The following is a 25221-nucleotide window of genomic DNA, read 5'->3' on the forward strand; positions in this document are numbered from 1 at the left end:
GCAACTGATGATCACTTAAAGCAATCATCAAGGAAAAATCACACAGGGACTTCCTTGCACGCTACCCCGCTTATGCGCTGCATGCTCGTGTTTGTGCGGGGCGCTTTGAGGGATTGTGGACTAACGGAGAAAACAACAATTACTGCTTAATTAATATGGGTGTACCGGCAGCTCCAGCCCAATACCAGTGGAAGATCATCAACCTCAGCAAACCAAGAGCAAATACTGATGGCTTCTAATGAGGATTGTGTGTGGTGCGTGTCTGTGTAGACTGACAATGAGGAGCATGTGTTGCTGCTTGCCCTGCTGAAAGAATCAGCTAACACTCATGCAGGGCTGACCTGAATATGGAGCCCTCTTAGCAGTGAAACTCAAACAACCTTCCTCCCGCTCCTACAACACATCTGTGTGTTGAAGCAAGCACCAGATCAGCACCAACCAGACCTTTTTCTGTCTTATTTAACAGTTTAATAAAGGAGCCCTTCATTCTTAAAGTAAAAGTTCCAAATTTGGGAACTCTGCTTCACTCAAAGCGTTTATAGTGATCGTGTTATATAATTTTTCTTCAAAACAAAAGACAGTAAAAAATGTTTGATTTATTAGAGCTTCTGTTTGGGGAGAATCAATAAGATCTTAGAGTCTCTGGTAACTAACTGATCAAGGCCAAAAAATTTTTCCCAGTAGTTCTCAAAATATTAAATATTTAGCCTAACTTTACATTTAATAGAGCAGGACAAAATGTTCTAACAGCACTCTGAGCATGAACAATACATACTTTCCTTCCTCTTGACCAGTATGTACTGCGGCTTTTCTGTTATTGTATTTGTCTGCATTCTTAAGACTTCAGTGGGTTAAGTAATTAACTTGTCTCTGTATGAAGATATACTAAGCTTAAAAGTGGTGAGTCATATGCAACTGTACAATCCTGTGCAACATATAGTCATGGAAAACTAGTATGTACGGTCAATGTATAATAATATGCAGCAAAGCAACAGTGTGGCAGTCTCCATTTGCATGTCCAAGAAGTTTACCAGGTGACCTAGCCACTTTGCTTAGCTTTTGACCAGCAATTTTTACATGGTACGCACACTGATCATTGAAAAGCATGCATTATCCCCACCGGTTTGTTCTTTTAGAGGACTTCCATTCATTCAGCTTCATTTAGAATCTTCTTTACTGTCATAAAGTAACCCTTGAAGCTATCAAGCTGCTACCAAGCAAATTCAGGGCCACTGTTGTATACCAACACCAATTCTGAAACTGTTACTTTTAACCTACAAAGGCCGTTTATTTAAGGGTAAACCGGGAATGTAAATGTTTCTGTCTATTAATACCAGCATTAGTCACAATATTTTGATCACCTGAAGCTGTTTTTGTCATTGGTTTCTGTCACATTCCAGGCCTGCTTATAGAACAAAATGACTGGGCTTGCATCAGTGTTAGTGAGGGTGATTTCTGCCTATGCAGCTGTCCTTGGAAAAACCCAGCAACTATTCTAATGGTTGTCAAACAGCATCATTAATGGCGTATACTGAGGTGTCAGAACTCATCATTAAGGACACAGGCGAGGTCGTCAAATGTCGTCTTTATGGGGAAAAGAGTTAAAAGAAAAATGAGCATGTCACCATCTGTTGGACTGATGGTGGCTGGTTGGAAAATTTACATACATCACCTCAAGGTAGCCTACAGCACTATGCAAATACAGATAGGAAATTGATGTTTTGGATATATATTTAAGATAGGTGATGTGTATCACAGAGTAAAAGTCAAAAATAAGTGTAGAGACTTATCTCTAAGCTCCTCAGAGGCTCTTGCTATTTTTCCGCATCGTTTCTTGAAGTCCGCTCTCCACTCAGAGTGCTCCACTTGTCAAGTGTGAAGATTTATGAGTCACAAAGACAAAGATCTGCAACTTTCTCTGACCCTTTCCTCTCACTCATCCTATAATTCTCTCTGCCTTCTCCCTCTGATCATTTCCTCCGAGGTCAGCCAGACCCAGCTGGTGGAGAGGGACAGGTCGGGCACTATCTGTCTGTGTAACCCTTTGCTACTCATCAGTGCGTGCATGTGTCTGTGTGTGTGTGTCTCAGGATGTGTCATCATTCCTCTCTGAAAAATAGAAGAGAGTCCACTGGCGAGATTGGGCTAGAGGTAAGTGATTGGAAAACAGGACCAAATAGATGAAAGGAGGACTGAAGGTGGCAGAAGGACCTCCTTGAATATATTGTAGAGCTCTTGAGCGTAAGTGTGTGTGTGTGTTCCTGTCTAGCTATCTTTGTGAGGACCGAAATCTGCATTCTACTATACTTGTGAGAACCAACAGTCACTTGTGAGGACACACACACCGGTGCTCACAAGTGTGAAGGCCTTTTTGAGGCTCAAAATGTGGTTTTAGTGTCAGGGTTACAATTAGGTTATGGTTAGGGTAAGGGTTAGGGTTAGGCATTCATTTTTGATGGTTAGGGTTAGGGTAAGGGGCTAGGGAAACCATTACGTCAGTGAAGGTCCTCATTAAGATAGCTGAACAGGCTTAAGTGACTATTGTATGCACTGTAGTCCATGAGAGCAAAAACAACAGGAGAGTTTGGTGAGGGTCTGGCTAGACACTTAGAATAACTTAAACTTCATAATCCAAAAGAAGTGGGGATTAAGTGTAGCAGTAAGGAGAGACATACACGCACACATTCAGACATGCAGCTGTGTGTCATAAGTACTTTAAAGTCAATGTGAGTTGAAAGTCACCATCTGGTAGACATCAAGACACACAAAATCTACTAATAAATCAGTTAAAAGACGGCAGCCTGATGCAGTTTCTGTTATTGTTGAAAACAAAGCTCACACATTTAAAACTCACTGATAATTGACATTGTTAAATTAACAGCAATGGAGAGAGCAAGGCTCCAGAATTGCACTTAAGCTCTATAGCTTTAAAGGCGCTTGAAGTGAGAACAGGATCATATCAAAATGTTCGACCTCTTCATGTGACTCCACTGTTTTTTACTCTTCCAGGTGACAAAAAAAGCCATCATAGCGAAACACAACTGAACAGCGGTACTTCACTTGCAAGTGTTATTAAACTGTTAATTTTTTTTAAGTTACAAGTTTTCTTAATGCAATGTGTTTTCTTCATTCCTTTTCCTTCTATTTTATGAGAACACGGGTCCTGCTTTACAGTGACTGACAGTTGTAGGAGTTGTACTGTTATGGAAATATTATGTATTTAAATCAAGCATTTACAAACCAGTGCCTGGGATTCATTAAAAGCATTTGTTGTGTCTCAAGTGGATTTTTCTGTTTCAAAGTAGTAGCAGCTAAGTGATAACGGTGTAATAGAGAATGTCCATAATGTATATTAATGGTAATTAATTGGCACTTTTATACCAAAGGTTAGACCTGTAATGTAGGTGTGTTGGATTACAACAGTGTTTTCCAGTATTAGTTTTTTTTTTTTTTAAATAAATGACATAATTCGTTGAAAGCTAAGACAGCCAATGCCTAAAGATAACATCAGCTTTCTAGCCAGTGTCTAGAAAGACAATATGAAAGCCCATTTAGAAGCAAGAAGATTCAATTTTGTCCCCATATGACCACAGTCACCATTGTTCAGCAAAGGTAGAGTTGCTTAAATGTTCCTTTAAATGGTCCCTATGTTAACAGACATAAAAAGTCCCTTAAGTGCCTAGCAGGGCACATGCAGGAGTCACAGGGTGAAAGGTGGGGAGCACCCAGGACAGGTCACCAGCCTATCACAGGGCAAGCTCACTTATAGCTACAGACAATTTAGAATTGTCAGTTAATCTAACTAATGCATGTCTTTGGACTGTGGGAGGAATCCACAGTACCCAGATTAAACCCACATAAGCATGCAGAGAACATGCAAGTGCCACCTACAAAGGCTACGGCCAGCAGGTGGAGTCAAACCTAGAAACCTCTTGCTCTGAGGCGAAAATGCTAATCAGCACACCATCACTCTACCATTCCAAAATTAGTGTTGACAAAAAAAAAAAAAAGAATTACCTTTAATTTTTGTTTAACAAAGTAAAGCAAAGTAATGCAACACATCATTGTGACTAAATGCAGCAAACACATCAACGGTTTATTAAAGTGGAAGATGGGGGAAATGTTTCTACTTGTCTTCTTCATGCACTTGTGAGCAACACTAGCCTGAGTTGAGGTCATGAAGAAGACAGGGTGAAAAGGCATTGGGGTGGAGCTTTTAAAGAGTAGACATATGCAGATCTTTGGATGAAAGGACAAGAATATAGTGGAATATGTCACTTTGTAGTTAAATTTCTTTTCTTTTTTTCTTATATTTTCACTTGGTAATGAGTACTGGAACAGATTACTTTATCTTCTAAGAGAAAAGGTAAACCAATGCATTCCAAGTAGTGTGTAATGCATCATAACAGGCCATCTGCAGATTGAAGATCACATGAAATGGTGAAAAGCTTCAAAGAAGTGTTTGCACAACTTTCGTGAAGGTCCATAGGAAAAAAAATCTAAATACGGTAATAATTCATTTCTGCATTCCTCTTTCTGCTTCTTGAATCCATCCATCCTTTTTTTTCTTTCCCTTTCAAGCTGATTTCTTTGCTCCTTCCAAATGCATCTCAAAAAAGACACTGCAGCATCTAACTTAATTCTGCAAAATCTACTCTGGCCTCGTCTCCTCTCTGTGTGCCTTCCTCTGTGTGTGTGTGTGTGTGTGTGTGTGTGTGTCTCACTCTCTGTCTGTCTGTAGGGCAAATCAATAGGCCCTGGCTGCCTATTTGCTGCCAAGTATGGTCAGCTGTGACCACTCAAAACAACCAAAAGGAAAGAAGTAAGGAAAGAAGAGAGAGAGAGATTAGTGATGGGATTTCCGGCTCTTTTTAGAGATCCGGCTCTTTCGGTTCGGCTCACTAAAAAGAGCTGGCTCTTTCGGCTCCGAACCGGCTCTTCAGGTTGTTTTGTTGCTTTAATTAATTTATTATTAACAATAATATAAAATTATGCACAAAAGGAATTACTAACGTAAAAACAAGTGGTTTTATTTATATATGTTTATATATAAATATATGCGGTGGCCCCTAGAGACAAAACACGTACAAACTCCAAAACACATTTCTAGCATGAACTGAACTTCCAAAGCAGAGCTACTAGATCACTTAAATTACACAATTGAAAGCATGTGTGTATTGTTTGTATATTTATACACAGGCACTCATATATATATTCAAATAATTTTAAAAAAAGTTCATTTACCTGTTATTACCACACACCAAATCCGGTCGTTGGTACTTGCTGGCTTGTGTAGCCACAAGATAACAAAGGCTCAACACTGCGCCCAGCATCCTGGAGCACTTCTGTTGTCTTTTGTACGTGTTTTGAGTTTTTATGTGCTTCTGAGTTTTTATATGCTTCTGAGTTTTTACGTGCTTCGGAGTTTGTACGTGTTTTTACGTGTTTTTGGAGTTTTTACGTGTTTTGGAGTTTGTACGTGTTTTTACGTGTTTTGGAGTTTGTACATGCTTCAGAGTTCGTACGTGATTTGAAGTTTGTATGTGCTTTGTCTCTAGGGGCCACCGTAAATATACTTTTATTTATTCACTCCACATAAAATGTAATAAATAAATCATATAATACAAAAATCAACTATTCACATTTCAAGTTTTAACTATTTAAATTTTCAGCTTTTTCCTTTCACAAATTTAAAGTGAAAAGAACACAAAACACTGCAAACCACAACACAATTAAATATAAATTATAATATGAAAACTAAAAGAACATGCATATTCTCTGTCATATGGACCTGCATGAATAAACTTTCTCAATCCTTTATCATCTGCAACCGAAAATAGTTGTGGATGATTACTGTACCTTTCTAATGTTGTTGTCCCTGCCTCTCTTTCTCTCTCTCTGGCTCTGTTCCTGTGCTACTGAGTGTAACTACCGCCCCTCCCCCCTCTGCCCAGCGTAAAGCACAAGGCTCGCGTGCAGAGTGAAGCGGGAAAAAAGTGCGAGAGAGAGGCTGAGAGAAAGAAAAAAAGAAAAAACCCACGTGACGGCTCGCGATAAGGAGCCGGCTCGCGTCGTTCACGTCAAAGAGCCGGCTCTAAGAGCCATTTCGTTCGCGAACGACCCATCACTAAGAGAGATGAGACACCTACTCACTGTATGTTTTACCCAGTTCAGTCAGCCACTGAACTACATACTCACATAGACCATGACTCCCAAAAAGCCCCTCCCACCTTCCGTTCCACGTCTCAAAAAACAATGGAGCAAAAGCAGAAGAGGCTGAACAAAAAGATTCTGTATATAGCGTGAAGATGTAGGCGAATATAAGTGTAAAGGCCACTGTGGAATACCCCGGACAAGCAGCATACACTAAGATCTGATAACAGACACCAAGTTCCCATTTGTGGCTTTATATGAAAGTTTGAAAGGAAGCAACAAATAGCCAATCGACACTACCCCATATTCATGCCATCCTTAGCACTGAGGCAGAGAACAAAGGCTTGATTTCTCATTAGCAATAAAAACAGCATCTGTTCGCTAATGAGCAAAGTTCAATATGCTGTAAGGAACTGTGTTATTCCGTAGTCACAAGACTCCCTGCGAATCTAGCCGCGGCACTCATGGGATCACAGAAAGCCTCTCGACCTTCTCCTTAAACTTATCCACTCCGACTCTGTCTTTTGTCTCTAATGCTTGTGGAACTGTGCCGGGATCAGCGGCCTGGCATTCTTCCATCACTGCAGCCGCTTAAGCTCTCCTACTTCACAAATGGCATAGAGCTCTGAGAAAAGAAAAAAAAATAGGAAAAGAAAGAAAGTGTTTGTGGAAAAGAGAAAAAAAAGAAATCTGTGAAGTTCCCCCGTGTCACTGAGGCTTGCCTCCCCGTGGCCGTGGCAAACTGGACAGGATTTGTGCCGCACACTGTGTCACAGCCTCGTTGGAGGATTTATAGAGTGCTCCCTATAATGCACTTCCTCTCCTCCACTGGAGTGGACGTAAATCTGCCTCTATTTTTTTGACACCCCCCTTTTTTATTTGCTAATGGGATCCTCAAATGCCTATCCTATCCTCTTGGCTTGTCTTTATCCCCTCTACACACACACACACACACACATAAAAGCACTAGCTCACACACACACAGTTGCGCGTGCAGAAGCTCTATAAGGAATGGCATAAATTATAATACCTGCATTGATTAATCCTGCAACTTCTCTAGCAGATGTCCGAGCAGCCAGCTGGTTAGCACGGAGCCTCTTTCACTGGCTGAATATTACACTCTTAGCTGCTTACACGCTCACTGATGGGGGGTGGGGTGGGGGGGGGGGGGGACCTACAGTGTGTTTATCTGGATATAACAAAGCAGCAAAAAGGTTCCCCCAACAACGAGTCACACAGTGGGCAGCTGAATTAAAATACAGTGTGCTGGTAATGAGCTATCTAAATTCAGAGTTCATATTACTTGGAATTACACAAAAGCAAGGCTCCGGGCAGCCCTGGCAAAAAACTGTATAGCTCTTTCTGCCTCGCTGCCAGGAGATTCTCCCTGTTGAGCTGGGACACGGTCGGTCCTGGGGAAATCGATTGAGCCGCAGCGTGTATCTAGCGAACGCAATAATTCCTTTGTAAACGACATCACCTCCTTGCCTATTTTTGCATACTTGGCAGCTGTCAACATGTTGGCTTCAATCCATCACTCTCGCTCAGATTGCATGCACACACACATATGCAAAGGGGGTGTTAACACTTCAAGCTCTGATTATTGACAACTAAGTAAGAAACACACGCTTGCATGCCGAGTCTGACTGGATGACTCGAGGGTGACGGTGCTTAAAGGAAGTCGCCTTCCTGGAATGAAACGGTGGCTAAACACAAAATGACAGGAGCGGCGGCGCTTCAAAGTTATCTGGGAAACAAGTTTGTATACTGGCCCTGCAGAGGCAGATCCCTCTCCGGCGCCTGACACGGATGCACTCTTTCAGTTGTTATCTCAAAAGCTGAAAGTGAGAACCAGACTTGGAGTTAAGGAAAAAAAAGAAAATGGGGAATGGTGCTTCTTATTGTGTCTGCTTCCCAGAAGCTGTGACAGGAAGCAGGAACGGGTGGTAAAGGTTGGGCAATGTACAGAGCAACAGATAGCAGCAGATAGGCAGATACTGGATACAATAGCCTCTTATTTTCTCCTGGATTTAACTGCACTATACAGTGTCCCAGGGGAATCAATTAGAACCATGGTGTGCTTGGTTTTTTCCACCCCCATTGACTTGGCAGTAATTTGTTTACTTCACAGCCAAGCTCTGGATAACAAAAAACACACACACACACAATAAATCCTTCCTTACAAAGCAACCTTACCCTTTCTTTCTGGCCATATTACATCTCTGAACTAATCCAGTTAATACCCTAATAGGTAACATGTATTTGCACATGATAGACAGCCCCACTGTTCCTTGCGTGCAACTGAAAAGTGCATTAAAGGCAAAACTTTGACCTCTTGGCCAGGTCGCAGCCCACAGCAGGTCTATTAGCATATATTTTCCTTACACACACACACACACACACGCAGAAAAGATTGCAGCTGTAGGCAGCCAGCCGACCAGCAACAGGGAGGATCTTCCCCGTGTCAGAAGGCGAGGAGGATGAACAGCTTATCACAGTTCTGGTGCCGCGTGGCTGCCAGATGAAACTGACAGGTGTCACCTTGTTATTTTGCTGTGCAAAAGCCCGCCCAGGTCTACAGGGAGTTGATTAGCATGAACCTGTTGCCGCATTTACCTGCTTACCTACGGCACATGCCAGTTTCACAAGAGGACTGAGCGGCCCCGCTGCAGTGGGGATGCTGGGAGACCTAAAATTAGCTCAGCAGCGAAGCAAAACTGCCAACAGTATGGAACAGATTTATGACATCTGGACGTCATTATCGTATATCAGGTGGCTTGGGGGATTTTTCGTGGCACGTGTTTTGCAATTTGAAATGAGCCAAAAGTAAGTGCCAGTACTTAGAGGCAGATTGTGGACTGACACAGGTACACACACAAAAGCGCATGACTTTTAAAGGAGACTCATAAAAGTTTGATTGGATCTTGAAAGCTTCGACTGCTTTTGCAGAATTTGCCATATTTAGCTGCTTACATAGGTACATATCTTTGCAACACTAAGCTGGGGGCTGCCACGTTACATACATGTGCATGGCATGTGTATCCTCAGGCAAAGACATTGCCTTATTCCTTTTCCAAGATCCTGGACTTCAGAAGTGAGTCATGCAGATTCTCTCAAACAATAAGCTCATGACAGGTCACACTAACCCCCCCTGCTTTAACTATATTCTGTCATGTATTTTCTTACATGCATGCAAATATATATACGCAGTCTTGGATGATTTTTTTTGTTTGTTTGTTTAATTAAAACTTCTGCTTCGCTTTTTCCCCTGCCTATTCCTCCGCCTATCAGTCACAAACAGCAGAAAACAGGAAAGCCCGTAACCTCAAATAGTGCACGAGGATGCTTCATCTACACTCATCTACACCACAAATATGAAGAAACAAATGTGAAGAGGGTGAGCTACTATAACAAAAGTCGTAATCAATTTTCTAGCAATGCCACCTGAGATTAGCCCACCCTATAATATAGGCCATAACAAGGTCACTGTACGGTCTTTATTGAGTAACACAGAGCGACTGTAGTGATGCCACAGAAGATAAAAACGAATACTTCCGAGTGCCATCGGGGGCTGCACCGTCGTACAGTTATTATCAAGTGCTAAGTATCCACAAGTCCACGCAGAAACACCAGCGGAAAATTACAGCCCTGTCTTGGAGTGAGGAACAAAACGCGCACACAGTGCAATCAGCAGAAACATCAATTAGTTCGCCTCATCAGATGGTCATCCCTCTGCATCCACAGCCACCCACTATAATAATAATAAAGCACACTGGCAGACGGGCACGCTGCCCTTCACCTACCGTACCTTTGGTGTGAGCGGCGCTCAACCCCAAAACCAGAGCAGCCAGCACGCCGGCTATTCTCAGCATCTTCTCGTTGGAGATTCAGGAGAGGGACTAAGGCGACCTCCTTCCTCCTCTTCTCTCCTCTTTCTGCCTTTTTTATTTTCCTCCTCCCTCTCTCTCTCTCTCTCTCTCTCTCTCTCTCTTTCTCCTTTCCGCCCTCTCTCTCTCCGCGGGGTCTCTCCTCTCTCTCTGTTGAGGCAGTGTGGAAACAGTTCACTGATATGTGGGACAAGCCGGGGGAGCGTGGAAGTAGAAGGACAGCGGATAACCGCAACGCACCTCGCCGCTCGGCACCGCGCGCGTCGCACCGCAGGCTGCTCGGACTGTGGAGACGGGACCAGAGAGCGGCGGACCCCCGGGACCACACCGAGCTACGTCATGAAGAGGAGAGAGATGGACCCGGGCGCTTTTCCTTTTCTTTCTTTTCTTTTTCTTTTTTTTCTGTCGCTCTCCCCGTCTCCCTCTCACTCTCTCATCCTCCGCCCTCCTCGCTCTCCTCCTCCTCCCTATCTGTAGAGCATCCCAGCCCACTCCAACAGCAGCGTGCAGTGATCCCTAATGTTACAAAAAACGAGAGGGTGAGGGAGTTTGAAAAGAAGCTATTTGAATGGATTCCGTGTACAACACTGTTGGGTTGTCAGCGAATATTTCTATAATAAAAAATAAAACCGAAACAATTGAACTACAAGCGCTAAAGGCTCATTACAACACCATCAGAGTTAAACGCTACAATGCCATTAGAAAGCAGTGCATATAATGCTGTAATTGCGATGAAGGGGAAAGGGCCATACAATTAAGGCACGGTAAATTTAAACGGAATATCCAGGAAGTGATTTTAATACTGCAGCGTTTTTTTTGTTTTTTTGTTGCCACTCATTAAAGTGTTGTTGCTCTAAAGCAGTCCTAATTTACTGTGCAGGCTGGTGTGTCCGCAAGTCGGATCTATAGTTTTGAATAATCTACAATTTAACTGACATGGATATTTGGGGCGATTGTGGCTCAAGAGTTGGGAGTTCGCCTTGTAATTGGAAGGTTGCCGGTTCGAGCCCCGGCTTGGACAGTCTCGGTCGTTGTGTCCTTGGGCAAGACACTTCACCCGTTGCCTACTGGTGGTGGTCAGAGGGCCCGGTGGCGCCAGTGTCCGGCAGCCTCACCTCTGTCAGTGCGCCCCAGGGCGGCTGTGGCTACAATGTAGCTTGCCATCACCAGTGTGGGAATGTGTGTGTGAATGGGTGGATGACTGGATATGTAAAGCGCTTTGGGGTCCTTAGGGACTAGTAAAGCGCTATATAAATACAGGCCATTTACCATTTGTGGATTTACAGACTCCAGTTGTTTTAAGCTTGAAACACTGACACTCGAATGTAAGTTGCAAAAATGTTACTGCTTTGTTTTTGGTGTTTGGGTTTGTTTGCTTTTTAAAAAAAAAAAAAAAAAAAAAAAAAGATTGTAAAGTATTTAAAAAAGACGTTAATGAGTTTTTCGTTTGGTTTTTTTTTTTGGGGGGGGGGGGGGGGATGTCATATTTAGCCCAGAGGTTGGCTGTGAACCTATGAGCAGAGAGCTAGCAAGGTTTGTTAGCAAGCTTCACAGACACTTCTCTGTCTGTAGTGAGACAGAAACTTCTAGGACAAGTTTCGCATCACAACAAGACAGATATATAATTTGAGAGTATATTTATTAATATTCCAAAAGGTGCCAATGCCACAACCATGGCTAAGAGGTCCTTTTGAGTGTCTTCTATTACCCGAGGTGAGGCCTAGCTGACGAGCTTTAGCTGCCCAAATGAGCAAACAGGCCTCTACATTTAAGCCTTAGGAGCAGAGGTGTCTAACATAAGGCCCAGGGGTAAGAATCAGCCCACTAAACACTCTAATCCGGCCCACTGGACACCTTTGGAAAATGTAAAGAACCGCATAGATTTTTTTTCCTCCTGAAATTGTTATTTCTTACAATTTATGCACAAAGAGTTATGTTGGCAGATTTCTTACAGTTACCACAGCACCATTTCTTTAGCATGTAGAAAAACTGAGACTTACCATTGAAACTGCACTTATAAGAAGCTAGAAGAAGAATTCAATGTGTAGTTAAACTGGGAGTTTCACTGGTCTGGCCCATGTAGGTTCAAAGTGGGCTGTATGTGGCCCACGGTGTAAAATTAGTCTGACATCTCACATCAAACATAATCATGATCATGATGGATTTTGGGTTTTTTTTTAATCACCCGCCATACAGGTGTGATGAAGGAGGAAACTATCCATAAAGCCCAAGTGACTATTAGAGGAACTGCAGTTTTTGGCACTTTCACACTGGATTTATTTTGACAGTGCCAGAGGTTGCTGCTTGGTTCAGACATTTACGCTGCTTCGTGAAACGGGCAATGAAATTAAAAATCACTGTGCAACATGACTCATGTTTGCAGAGAAAGAGCACAATTTCTTTGCATGTTTCAAATTGGGAGTGGGGGGAAATCTCATTTCATTCTTCTACTTTTGTCTGGAAGGTGTGCGTGTGTCAATGTGTATGTGTGGGTGTGTGCTGGCAGGCGTGCAGGTTTGTATATGCCTTGTTGTTGATGCTGCACAGCGGGATTAATAATAACTTTTTCAATTTTCCTGAGTAGCCTATCTCAAAAGGGATTTTTCTTCTTTTGGACCATCTCTGCTGGTTAAGGATTATTCTGGGAGGCAGAGGAAAATATTGCCTCCGTTATCTACGGGGGGTAAGAAACAGATGACAATGCTCTGATTTAAATCCACACAATCCAGTGATGAAATTAAATTTTGGTCTTCGTTTCACTGGAAAATGACCAAAGTGGTGTATAGCTTACAAGGGCGTGTGTACAAAGAGGTGACGGGGCAGAGCAGTGTCTTTCTAGCTAGCATGCTTCGACTTTAACAACCCAAGGAATATGTTGCATAAAGAAGACTCGAGTGAACGGTTGGGTGACATAGGGGAAAAATATCAACAAAATGCATCACAGTAGGAAAATAAAGTGTTGAATGATCATTTGCACCCAGAACAGCTTGAGTAAACACTGGGATTGATTCTAAAAGATACTCCCTTATTTGTTATTTTAATGATCATTCAAATCATTTTCATAGTCAAACCATTCACTGTGTACTCAGATGAAGGTGAGCTACATGAGCAACTTTACAGGCTAGCATAACGGAGACATCAGGACTCAGAGGGTTAAGCTTTTGCTACAGTTCATCACTTGTTCCTTTAATTTTTTGTTTCCTCTTTTTTGTCATTCATAGCTGAAAGAGAATCTATTACACTTTTTTAAATTTTCTGACTATACAGTTACATAGTCAGAAAATTCAGAACAGTACAAATGAAAGCTACATGAGCTAATCTCATGTAGCTGTTGTTCAAATCTTTTGCTTGCGAGGGGCTGCCAATCAGCAGAAAGTTGGCTTAAAGGGAGGGGGAAGGAAAGTGAAGCGTCAGTTTCAGATGAATGATCAACTGAGGTGATGTGTTCTTTAAAGCTGCAATAGTAGAGTCCGAAAATAACAACATGGAGCTTCTAATCAGTCCCCTTTAAACACCTCTGAGGGTATATACGATAAGCTATTATATTCCACAAGGCTTTAAAGCTTAGGGACAGCTCTTCTCCAAATTATTAATCTGCAGACGCAAATACTATATCACAGAAAAGCAGGGCCCATAATAATGTAGCAAGGCAAGTCACCTGGCAAGATACGTCCTGAATGTGACAGAAGTTTCCATATCAGTAACTGAGCTGCATCAGGCAAAATACTTCAATTTTTTTCATCAGGGCTATTTTCAAAATTACAACCTGCTGCAAATGGCCAATTTTGTGAGAATCCCGTTTCTGCTCTCCAGGTTTTTGATGCTTTTTCATTATTGACACACATTATTCCCACCAGGCTACCGTATCTACCACCCTGGGAATAGTGAATTGGGAGCCATAATGCTAATGCGATATCACACCATGTCCGTCTGTCTGCTCAGAGTCCAGAGAAAACTTTCGCTCGCAACGCGCCCCGTCAGGCAATCTAACCCGGCCGAGTGGTTTTAATGTGCAATTCTGGTCGCCTCATGGAAGTATTTCACTTTTGGGAGATATTACCGGCTACTATATGATGATGGAAACCTTAGGAAGAATGACAATATTAGTTTACTATTGTGCAATAAATATATAATGTCAGAACGTAGCCCTTCCATAACAAATGAAGCACCGGCAAGGATTTAAATAAAACACAATCTGGGTAATTCAGAGGAGAATGTTGATGTTACGTTTTCTTTTTCTTTTCTTTTTACTGATAGCTTTGTTTCATATTAATTTTCTTATCTTTGAATCTCAAGTCTGCTCTGAGTTAATTCCATATCTCTTTACTATGCACCGTCACCCTGACTGCAACAACTGACACTGAACACAGCGGAACACAATGAAGCTTTTGTGACTCAGCAGGCTTAATCAGCAATAACTTATTGTGTGGAACATTGTGGCCACTTACCAAAGATTTGTGAGTCATAGCCAGAATGCTACACACATAGGTGTGGCTAGCGGTCAAGCTTGTTCTCATGTGCCTTTGCTCTTGCATAAAGTTTAGATGCAGGACCGTGGCACACAAAGAAGACAGACGCATGTAGAACACTGACTTTAAACTTTTACTTTGCACACCCAGGAATTGTGCACAGACACACAGCTTTTTCCAGTAAATCAGGTCTGGCTGGAGATCCCTCTGTGCACAGCGAGTGTGACAGATAGAAAAGCACAGTCGTGCATCTTAATTTGATCATTTGCTGAACACATGGAGAGAATAGAAACACCATCGTCTTCATTGCAGGAGCTAATGGTCCATTGTGCTGCTATTTGGAATATAATCATGGAGAGAAGTGAATGCCTTATTTGTGTGCATTTTTTTTTATTAGTCAGTTTCAGAGTTTGGACATTAGCTTGCGGGGGAATGTGTTGACAGTTAAAAATGTTTTATTTTCAAAATTTTGCAAAGCAGGTCCAAGCCAGACCCCAATGTCATTCCCATTGTTCTCCTGCCTGCTGAATGCTCTTAACCTCAGTATTCCATCCTATGACTGTGGGGACTCTCCCAGCATCTTGATCCTTCTCCCTCAGTTGAGAGATAATTTTTTCTCAAGTAATGACGCTCCCATGTTTCCTTTTGATCTTTTATACCATATCTCCACGTGCACAAAGCCTTTGTTTTACTCCATGTTTTGTTCTTCTTCTAAGCTCTGTGTATAGACTAATCACTCTACTGTCACCACATCACATCTCTCCATCTCCCTCCCCCTCCTCTCCCCTCTCACCCTCGCTGTCCAGTAAGTGTGTGTGTGTGTTTGACAAGAGTGCAATGCCTCGGCATGCTCCCACTGACAGCTGGCTGAGGCTGTAGGAGGAGGTGAGGACGGGGAAGGGTAGGCATGAGAGGCGGCTAAGAAAGGCAAAGAGATAGACCACCATCCCCCTGGCGTTTTTCTGAGGAAGTGTCGGTGGCGGCGCTTTGATGCCGCCTACATCATGCAGAGGTCTGAAGCTGTGAGAATGCCTTCTGGCCCCGTTTTGCCTTGTCTCACTGGCAGGAACTGGGCCAGAAGTTGTCATCTGCTCAAAGCCTTGCACATTTCTCAATCCCATTACTGAAAACTGTAAGAGAAAATATTGTTTCCTCTCCCGTCAGAAAAATCCAAACACTTAAATTTTATGTCTTTAACTCAGTCATTTTTACTTCTTCTTTAAACATTAAACTTGGTAAAAAAAAAAAAAACAACAACAACATTTTTTACTAGAACACAACAATACTAGACTAGGCTTTATTTTATTTTAGAGACCAAAATAAATCCCTCACATGCAGGTGCATTTTTGAAATATAAAAGCTTTTATTTGTACTGTTCTGAAGTTGCAGAATTGTGAGTAGACAATACAAGACTTTCAGGTTTTTCACTTTATTATTCAGGGCCACCATAGATATATATCGCATTTATTCGTTACTTATTCTGAACAGCAGTTACAGATGACTAAGCATCACATGTATGAGAGTTCAGTCCTTTCTCACGCACTGTAGCTCAGTCTCATTATTGCAATGCATCCAAAACCAATTCAGGTCATCTTGATTTCCTCTAAAATGAACATGAAAAAAGAAAAAGAGGTTCCTTTTTTTTAAAGCATGAGTGATACTACAAAGAATACTCTTGCCTGTAAAGATTTGAGTATGTTGAATAAAATTGTATTTATTCAACATGCTTCACACAGAAGAAAAAAAGCTGAAAGGTAGGTGATGAAATGAAAACGTCCTTTTTAAACTTTTTAACAAATAAGAACCTAAACAAAAAATTTTCACATGATAACAATAGGGCTGCCACAAACGATTATTTTGAGAGTCGACTAGTCACCGATTATTTTTGCAATTAGTCGACTAATCAGATCATCATCCATTGGACGTAAAACGTACAGCTTATTGCACCAGCAGCATCTGCTCTTATATAACTATCATTAGCTTACAGCTTTAAGTGTTTAAGGTATGTGCTAACTAAAAATAAAGACAAGATGATAGTTTATTACATTTTAATGAAATTTGCAGATTGTTTCGGTGAAGTTTAATAAACTCCTTGCTATCTAAAATATAACGGGACACCGGAGTATATTCTCCAGCATCTCACACTTCTGATAATCAGTTGTCTGCTTGACGTTTATTCAGCTGTGTAAAAACTATAACTTTAATCTCAGCCAAACCGATTTACTCAGGAACAAATAAAATATTAAAAAAGCCAAACAATAACATTTTTAAGTTATCTAAATGACTTATATATCATGTTTAACCTGCGTAGCGAAAGACGGCGGTGGGTTTGAAAACGATTTGCCGGGAGTCCGGTGTTCTCACGGGCTCTAGTGAGCCCTGCCCCCGGCTAGCTATCGAGCTAGTGGGTAACAGACGTCTCCGAAAACGTCGGAGCGCTTTTGAAAATATGTGGTGTCTTGATAAATTGAGCAGATATTTGACGTTTACACAGTTACATTCTCACCCGAAATATGTTAAACGTTTACTTTGTGACCCAGAAAGAATAATAACAGTAATATTAAAACTAACTAGCTGCCACCGTTGTTGGAAACTGACCTGGGCTGGACTATGAATTCTGGGACAGAGCTACTTCTTCTTCGGGGTTTAACGGCAGCTGGCATCCTTGTACATGCAGTGCTGCCATCTTCTGTTTCAGTCCATTATTAAATCCTACTACTTATTCCTGCGGCTGTTGTGATCTTACAAAGCTTCAAACGACGCGTCGACTATTAAATCAGTCGTCGATGATTTTGATAGTCGACGTAATCGTGACTAGTCGACTACTCGTGGCAGCCCTAGATAACAATATCCTTTCATTCTCTGCAGTGCACATTACACCTCATACAGTCATGTGAAAAAGAAAGTACAAGCTCTATCAAGTCAAATGGTTCACATATCACAACATAATAAAGCAAATAATAATAATTAGTCCTTATCAGTTTCTAAAATTATTTAAGTACACACTCAGATGAACATTGGACACATTACACCATGCCATTTACTGAAAAAGAGCCAGAATGCAGAAGCAGAAGAACTATGTGCATCCTGTAATTCAACAGTGTAGAGACACTTTTATGAAGTAACTGTTTTCAGTCTGACTTTATCAGACTCTTACATCATTGTGGTTGAATTGTGGTCGACTCTTAATGCATTTGTTAATGCACAGCTCTCTTAAAGATACAGCGAGAAATTATTTAGTTATTTATTAGTGTATTATTGTGTCTCACAACAAATTGATGCATTCTCATAAACAGAATTATTCCAATAAAAATAGGAAGGAGCGGGTGCTGGTTTGTGGGAAGCCTCATTTCCTGAACTCAAGTCAGGCCTCTAAAACACGAAAATGTGAATGAATGTGCGTATTTATACTATACAATACTACAATTCTACTACACAATTAGTTATTGTCAGTAGATCCGATAAAGCAGTGGTCCCCAACCTTTTTTGCTTATGTCCGACAATATTTTCACGGACTGGCCTTTTAGGTGTCGTGGATAAATACAACAAAATAAAACCAGTACCAGTACCAAAAAAAGACTTATTCATAACACATGGGAAAAGACCCAGGGAAACTGAGTTAATGATAAAAACAATTTAAAAAAATAACAATAAAAACCACTAAAAACCCCTGCCCGAGCCTCAACTTTCGCAGCCTGGTACCAAATGACTCCGATCCGTGGCACGGGGGTTGGGGCCTGCTAAGATAAAGGATTGCTTACACTTGGCACTGCTGCTGCACTTGAATTAGAAGGGAATAAAAAAAAAACTTAAAAATCTCAAAACTCAGTTGACTGTAATCTACAATTTACTCACATCTAGTGGTGAGATTCTACACACTGCACCTATAAAGTCCTACCAAACCACTTCAGCACTTGACCGAGCTGATAGGTTTGTAGCTTGAACCTATTCGCTGGACAATCAACAATACAAAACCTAACACGAGCCACCTATTATTTTTCAGTCATTCTGGTGCATATGTCGCATGTCGAGGTTGGCCCAAGCTTCAGCTGTACTTGTGCTTGACAGTTGGTGTTTGTGCTGATATGGTGTGTTTGCTTTTCACCAAATGTTGCACCATGCATTTGGGCCACACAGTTCTATTTTCATCTTATCTGTCCAAAGGAGAAGTGAGACCTGTGTTTCAGAAGTCTTGTGGTTTGTTCACTAAGCCATGCTGCCATGTTCTTTTCAGAAAGTAGAGGCTTTGTCCTGGCAGCCCTTCCAAAGAAGGCGTACTTGTTCAGTCTTTTTCTAATTGTGCTGTCATGAACTGTTTAAGGTTTAGCCAAAAGAGTGACTGATACAATAAAATGACTTACAACACAGAGAATAGGGTCTAGTGCTTTAGCGATTGAGAACCTTGTAAAATGGGATTTTCCCCCTGACTGTTGTGACACAGAAAAGAAAAACATTTAACTTGATTGGATGGAGCCACTTCCTGCACATGCAAGGACGATAGCCATTTGTCTGCTCATTGCTGTTTTGGTAGCTCTGCATTTCTTTTTGTCTCTTCCTCCTTTCTGCCCCCCTTTGCTTGGTTTTTGCCTCTTTGTTCTGCGTGACTCTCCACAGTCACTAAAGCTGCTGCTGTCTTTGAATAGTAGTCCTCCTCTGGTCCAAGGGAGACTTGGCTGCAGCACAGCAGGCTTGTTTGTGGGCCTTGGCAGGAGAGGCTTGCAGACCTGAATGTACCTACTTAGGGTCTTTTTTTATGGCATGAATGTGTTTGTGCTGTTGTGTGTGTGTGATATGTGATAGAGAAACAAACAGTGGAATTTGTGTGTTTGCGTTTGTGTGTGGTGTGTATGTGTCTAAGTGTGTGTGTGTGTATGTGTGGTCTGTCTGTGTGTATTTATGGTGTGTATGCGTGGTGTGTGCATATGTGTGTCTGTGTGTGTATGTGTGGTGTATATGTGTGTGCGTCTGTGGTTTTCTGGTTGTTGTTTTTTTTCTTTTACCTTGGGGGTGGAGGGTCAGCTGACCGTGACCAGACTTTGCACACACATTCATGCCCCAGTCAGAGCCTCCCATCCCTCCAGATCTGGTGTATCAGCCACTTACAGATGGAGAGCTTCAAATAAACATGAACACAACCTTGATTTACACATATACAAGGGGGGAAAAACGAACCCAAAAGAAACTCCAAAATACACGTTAATTCTGGGACAAACCAATCAATCAACACCCCTATGGAAAGCAATGATATGTTCCATTTAGAAAACACATATTTTTGTGACTATTATTCATTTAATTTGACAATATTTAAAGAAGAAACAAAAGTAAGAAAAGAAAGAAAGGCTGTAAAAATTGATTGAAAAAAGACTGTTTGATTTTTATTTTGTAGAACTACCAGAGAAGTTAATAAAAAATGAAAGAAGATAAATAAGAGCAGATGTTTTATGAACCATAAGACGTTTTATAAAAGCAGTACAGGTTGCTTATGTACGATAGCACTTTCCATTCAGCTTCTCAGTTTGCATTTGCTGGTAGAGGTTACACACGAAATTGACATTAAACGTGAGCTACGCAGAGGATGGAACTTCCTCAAAGCAGGTTTTCAACAGACAAGAGATGAATTATAAACTATAAAAAATTAATAACTGATATGTGGCCTGCTGCAGACAAAGAGGTTTGAATGGCAATTTAACAAAAGACATAAATATCTCTTTCTATTTTTTAATTTTGTTTATTTTACCACTGACTCAACAAAGAGAGCCTATGTAATAAAGACGAATTCAACCACAGTTAAAGCAAACATGAAAGCACGCATCTAAAGCATCTAAATGGCACAGGATGAACACACCGTGTAGAGAGTGGTTTTTGAGGTTTGGTGTTTTTCCATTACTAACCTAGTTACAGAGACAAATAACCGTTTAAGGTTAGCTGATGCTAGGTACAGATGACCGTGTAGTGAGTTTTGAATAACTTCAATTGTGCTTTATGTCTGGATTGTTTCACACCTAGAGCCTTTTTGGATTGTTTGCTACAAGCGTAGAGAGCTACCCGTCTCTTTGCCAAAACTCATAGGAGTCATAGGACTGGAGTGCTGCTGGACTCCGTACTAAGATGCTGACAAAAAAGCACAACAGCCTCAGCTGCATTGAAGGATTTATACCCAAAGACACACACTTGACTTGCCAAATGATGTTAAAGGTAATCAAAAGAAGGTCTTATCACAAAAATAAAAATGCCCTGTTTTCATATCTGCTGCGTATTAAAGGAATGACAGTAAATACCAGGGATAGTTGACATCGCTTCATTGAAAGCACCAGCAACTGTGTGCTCACCTGGAGATGTCCTGCATGCAGGTTCCTGACGTGCCTGTCACACATGTCCATCCCATCTTAACTTGGAGCTTGATCGTAAAAAGATCCTGCCAGTAGTCAGCTTTAGAGCATGATTTGAACAATGAATCAAAATAAATAAATAAATGAAAAACTAAAAAAACAAGGGGTGCTGTTTTAGCGCTAGAATGAATTAATATTCGCACCTGTATCTAGAAAAAAAATTATATACATCAAATGATACCAGAAGTAAAGATTTCTTTTCTTCCATATCAGATATAATAAACATGATAATTTAGTGCAACTTAGAACATCTGAGTGATTTTGCCTGCAAGCAATTCAGGCAGTTCACGGTGATCATTTATATTTCTACGTGTAAATTTTAGCTCTCATGCACAGCTGTCACTTTCTGCAACAGCAGCAGCTGCACCAATCCTTACAGCCTCAAAAAAGTTCATTCTGATGCCGTCAAAGGCATGCATCAATTTAAGTAATTTCCACTCAATCTTAGGGAAAAGACGCAGGTTTGAGAGTTACTAACATAGTCCGTGAGGTTCATGACAGCTTGTAAAGCATTTGTGATTGAACTGTTTTGAAAACCTAAAACAGTAAAAAGCCGCTTTGCACATCTATTTCACATAATGACTCAAGACAAGCCAACACAGTGATGCAAACAGACTCTGGCATAATCTCTGACTTGCCAAGTATTTAATATTTATATATTTAAGAGCAACATTTAGAGCAAATAAATAACAAAAGTTGTTAATTTTGGTACTTATTACACATTAGTTTACATTTCCAAGGCAACAGGAGAGCTTATACACTGTAAAAACAAAAACAATGCAAAACTAGATAGCTAGATAAATGACATGCAGAACTGGCCTTCTTAAATACTGATATTCATTTTCCCTTACAACCTTACTGTGAAACATTCTCACAAGAAACTGGGAAATCTGACTGGTCATGTTCGATGACTATTCAGTAGACCTGTCTGTGTCCTCTTTTTTCTTCCAGAAACCATCAAATGAGAAGTAATACAACAGTGGATCCAGACAGCAGTTCACACTGGCAAGACAATTCAGAGCCCGTTTATTATCAAAGAAAACAGTCAAGGACACGGGCAAGAAAAATATACTGAACATCAACAAGTTCATGGCAAAAATCAGCATGACGTTCACTCTGTTGTTGATCCTTGTGCTGATATTCAAATGTCTGTTTAGAGTCAAAGACACCAGAACTGTGGACACAATATTGATGAACAGCAGGGTGAAGAGTAACACAAGCTGAAAATACGCTATTGGAGGAAAGAAGTCCTTCTTGTCATCAAAACAAGTGGAAACATTCGAAGTGTTGTTTTTCAAATAATTTAAAAGGTTCAGACTCTCTGGGATATTCACCATCACCACAATCAGCCAGACGAGCACAGCTCCTTTTGTGGCGTTGGACGAGGACCGAAGTTGGCGTGACTTCAGAGGGTAGACTACAGCCAGCAGCCGGTCGATGCTGATGAAGGTGATGAAGACTGCGCTGGAGCGGATGTTGTTGCGAAAAAGCATCGTGAGCCATACGCACGCCATGTTTCCCAGAGGCCATTTGTGTGTGGCATAAAAGTAGACCTTCATTGGTAAGGAGATGATGAGCAGGAGGTCTGAGATCACCAGGTTGATCATGAAGACAGCGTTGGGTGATTTGCGGCCGTGGTGGCGAAGAAGAATCCATAGCGACAGAGCGTTGAGAGGCAGTCCGAGCGTTATAACAGATCCATAAACTACGGCGTACACCGTGTCAGCTTCTGTTCCATTTCGTGCCATTTTGAGCCACGTTGATTTCGTGCATGTTTTGCGTGAGTGTGAAATGTAGAAGTGGGGGAAGTGACTGTATGAGTGTTAGAAACCGCAAGACACACCTCCCTGCAAATCACAAATGCCAAAAACAGTGTGAAAAAAAAAGTTTCAACAGTGCTGAAGTAGCAGAGAAAGCTGAAACAGGAAGTAACCGTATGAGAATGAAAGAGTTGTGTGGAACTAGTTCAGCGTGGGAGCCTAAAGTTGAAAGAAAAAAAAAGTTACAATTTCTTTTTTTCCTTTATGTAAAACTATAAATGTTCTCTGTGGATTATTTCAGGAATCCACAATCCTGTTTGTTTACACTTAGCTCCTTTCTGTGATAAAGCATCATTAAAGATTTTAGTAACTGGTGGATTTTAATTTTTGATCGAAAAACAATAAAAGAATTCAAGAAATTTTACATCTGTTTTACAGGGAAATCAGAATTTTGTTTGAGTTCAAATCTGATTCTCTGAAAAATATATTTTTAGTGCCTCACTGTTTAATCCAGTCTTCCTCTGCACAGAAATTAAAAATGTGTTCAAAACTCACGTTACCCATCTTATTCCAGCATGTCGACATGCTCAGAACAAACTTGCTTGCTTCTTGTACAGGATGAAATCTATTTACTGGGAGGCGTCCACTTTCAGTGAGGGCAAAACTTCCCCATACTTGAATATTCCAGCTACTATGTTTCTCTTTGGGTGTTGCATACTACAGTGTTATGCACCACAATGTCACATTCTCACACCCGTTCTTCTGTTCTGATATCTAACATGGATTTACTAGCAAATAAGAATTCTATGAAAATAAATTTGTTGCAGCACGTGAGACTTTCTTCTTCTCTGTGATGTGACAAAAAGAAAACGTGGCCATGAATTTTGGTTTTGTTTAAGTTTTTGATTGATTACAGTGTTCTGAAACACCATGCGTGCCTTTGATGGCATTGTCGTTTTTTTCATCTTAGTGAACATATCAATGCATCAAGATTTTAATGTTATCCCTTTATGGTTGCATTTTTGTGATTTGGATACAGCTATTTAAGTTTTAACACTAACCCGCTGTTGTAAACTTACAGTACAGCCTAAACAGGTGCACATTAGCCAAATGAACACAAGTGTCAGTGGACTTTTTATCTTTCAGAGGAAGTTCTTTTTCTGCTTTCACAGTGCACAGTACAAGGAGGGTTTTTTTTAGCTCATACTTCACAGTAGGGTCTTTCTATCAAAAGAGGAACCTTTGAGTGACACAGGTGTATGCAGACGGGTTCAGACATAAGAAGTATACAGTTAGATTCATAAGCTTTAGGGCAATGATACGTTTTTGCTTCTCTGCACCGTTGCAGTGTGAGTCAAACAATCAAGATGTGATTATAGGAAAAAAAATGAATGTAATTCATGAACAATTGATGCCATACTTTTGTTAAATTCCTTCAATTAAACCTGAAGGTCTGTGCTTTAATCCCATGATTTAAAATCCAGTGTTGTGCTGTGAAAATGTAGCTGATTTCTTAGTCTTTTTTTTATATATTTGTCACACTTACAGACTTCAGATCAAACAAATTTTATTATTGGACAATGCTAACTCAAATAAATACAAAATGCAGCTTTTTAAAACGATTTCATTTATTAAGGTAAGCAGGCCAAAAGATCTCAAAAAGACATTGATCAGACTGGAAATGGTTCCAAAGCCATTTCTAAGGTTCGACACTCCACCACAGTGACAGCCATTGTGCTCAAATGGCGAAAACTTGAAACAATAGTGAAATTTTCTTGGGTTACTGCAAAATTACTCCAAGAGCGCAACAATGAAAAGAAAAAACACTCCAGAATAACATCTAGATAAGTGCAGGCCTCACATGTTCTCAGGTAAGGTGTGAGTGCATGATTCAATAAGAAAGAGTTCTAAAGACAAAACCACTGCTGACCAAAAAAAAGGTTTCGTCTCACATTTGCCAAAAATGCATCTTGATTAACCCCAAAACTTTAACTATTCTGTGAGCTGACCAGTTGTGCCTGCATTTGTGTTTTAGTGTGTGCGCGCCTGTGGGTGCTGCTACACCCACTGCACTTTACAATTACAAAATGGTAACACAGGAAACAACACAAGTCGTTGGATGTTTTAGGTGATAGAAACTGTACATCAAAACTATCTTAATAAGGAAACGTGAAAAGAGACTGAACTACAGAATGCCACTCTTGGTCATTGCCAACACTTCAGATAATGGAATTTGAGCAAATCATTGTTATTATTAAAGTTGTAAATAAACAAGAACACAAAGAAAAAAACTGCACAGTGTCTGCTGCAAGGAGGTGCAAGGAACAGAAAGGCTTACCGATGGTGATAACAGCTTCGTATTCAGCAGCCCTATTGAGGTTGATGCAGTCACTGCCAGAAGCACAAATGCACATGAGGTTTGGTTTTGTACAGTTGTGTCTGGTGACTTGAAAGGCACGCAATGTCAATGAATCATTTTCTCCCACCACCAAATGATCTTAATCAGCACAACAAAACAGCGAAACAACTTGCCCACACTCAGGCATAGCATACGTAGCACGAA

At 40.9% G+C, this 25221-nt stretch overlaps 2 protein-coding genes across 2 annotated transcripts in view; both read right to left on the minus strand.

Moving 5' to 3' along the window:
* Positions 1 to 10587, minus strand: part of LOC146559205 (calsyntenin-2-like) — a 331275-nt gene extending 320688 nt beyond the window's left edge. Inside the window, exon 1 of the mRNA XM_085245053.1 lies at positions 9962 to 10587. Within this exon, the coding sequence (XP_085101179.1) occupies positions 9962 to 10025 (64 nt within the window). The 5' untranslated portion in view covers positions 10026 to 10587. The remainder of the gene's footprint in view (positions 1 to 9961) is intronic.
* A 10916-nt stretch (positions 10588 to 21503) lies between these two features.
* LOC146559208 (lysophosphatidic acid receptor 6-like) lies at positions 21504 to 22703 on the minus strand. The gene has a single exon (XM_085245078.1). It carries the CDS (start codon positions 22644 to 22646, stop codon positions 21810 to 21812), a length of 837 nt encoding a protein of 278 aa, XP_085101204.1. The 5' UTR covers positions 22647 to 22703; the 3' UTR covers positions 21504 to 21809.
* Positions 22704 to 25221: the final 2518 nt, after the last annotated feature.

Source organism: Mchenga conophoros, linkage group LG14, assembly GCF_057382185.1.
Source record: "Mchenga conophoros isolate Kocher_MC1m ecotype Shallow Benthic linkage group LG14, M_conophoros_male_GT1.1, whole genome shotgun sequence".
In the NCBI taxonomy this organism is placed as follows: Eukaryota; Metazoa; Chordata; class Actinopteri; order Cichliformes; family Cichlidae; genus Mchenga; species Mchenga conophoros.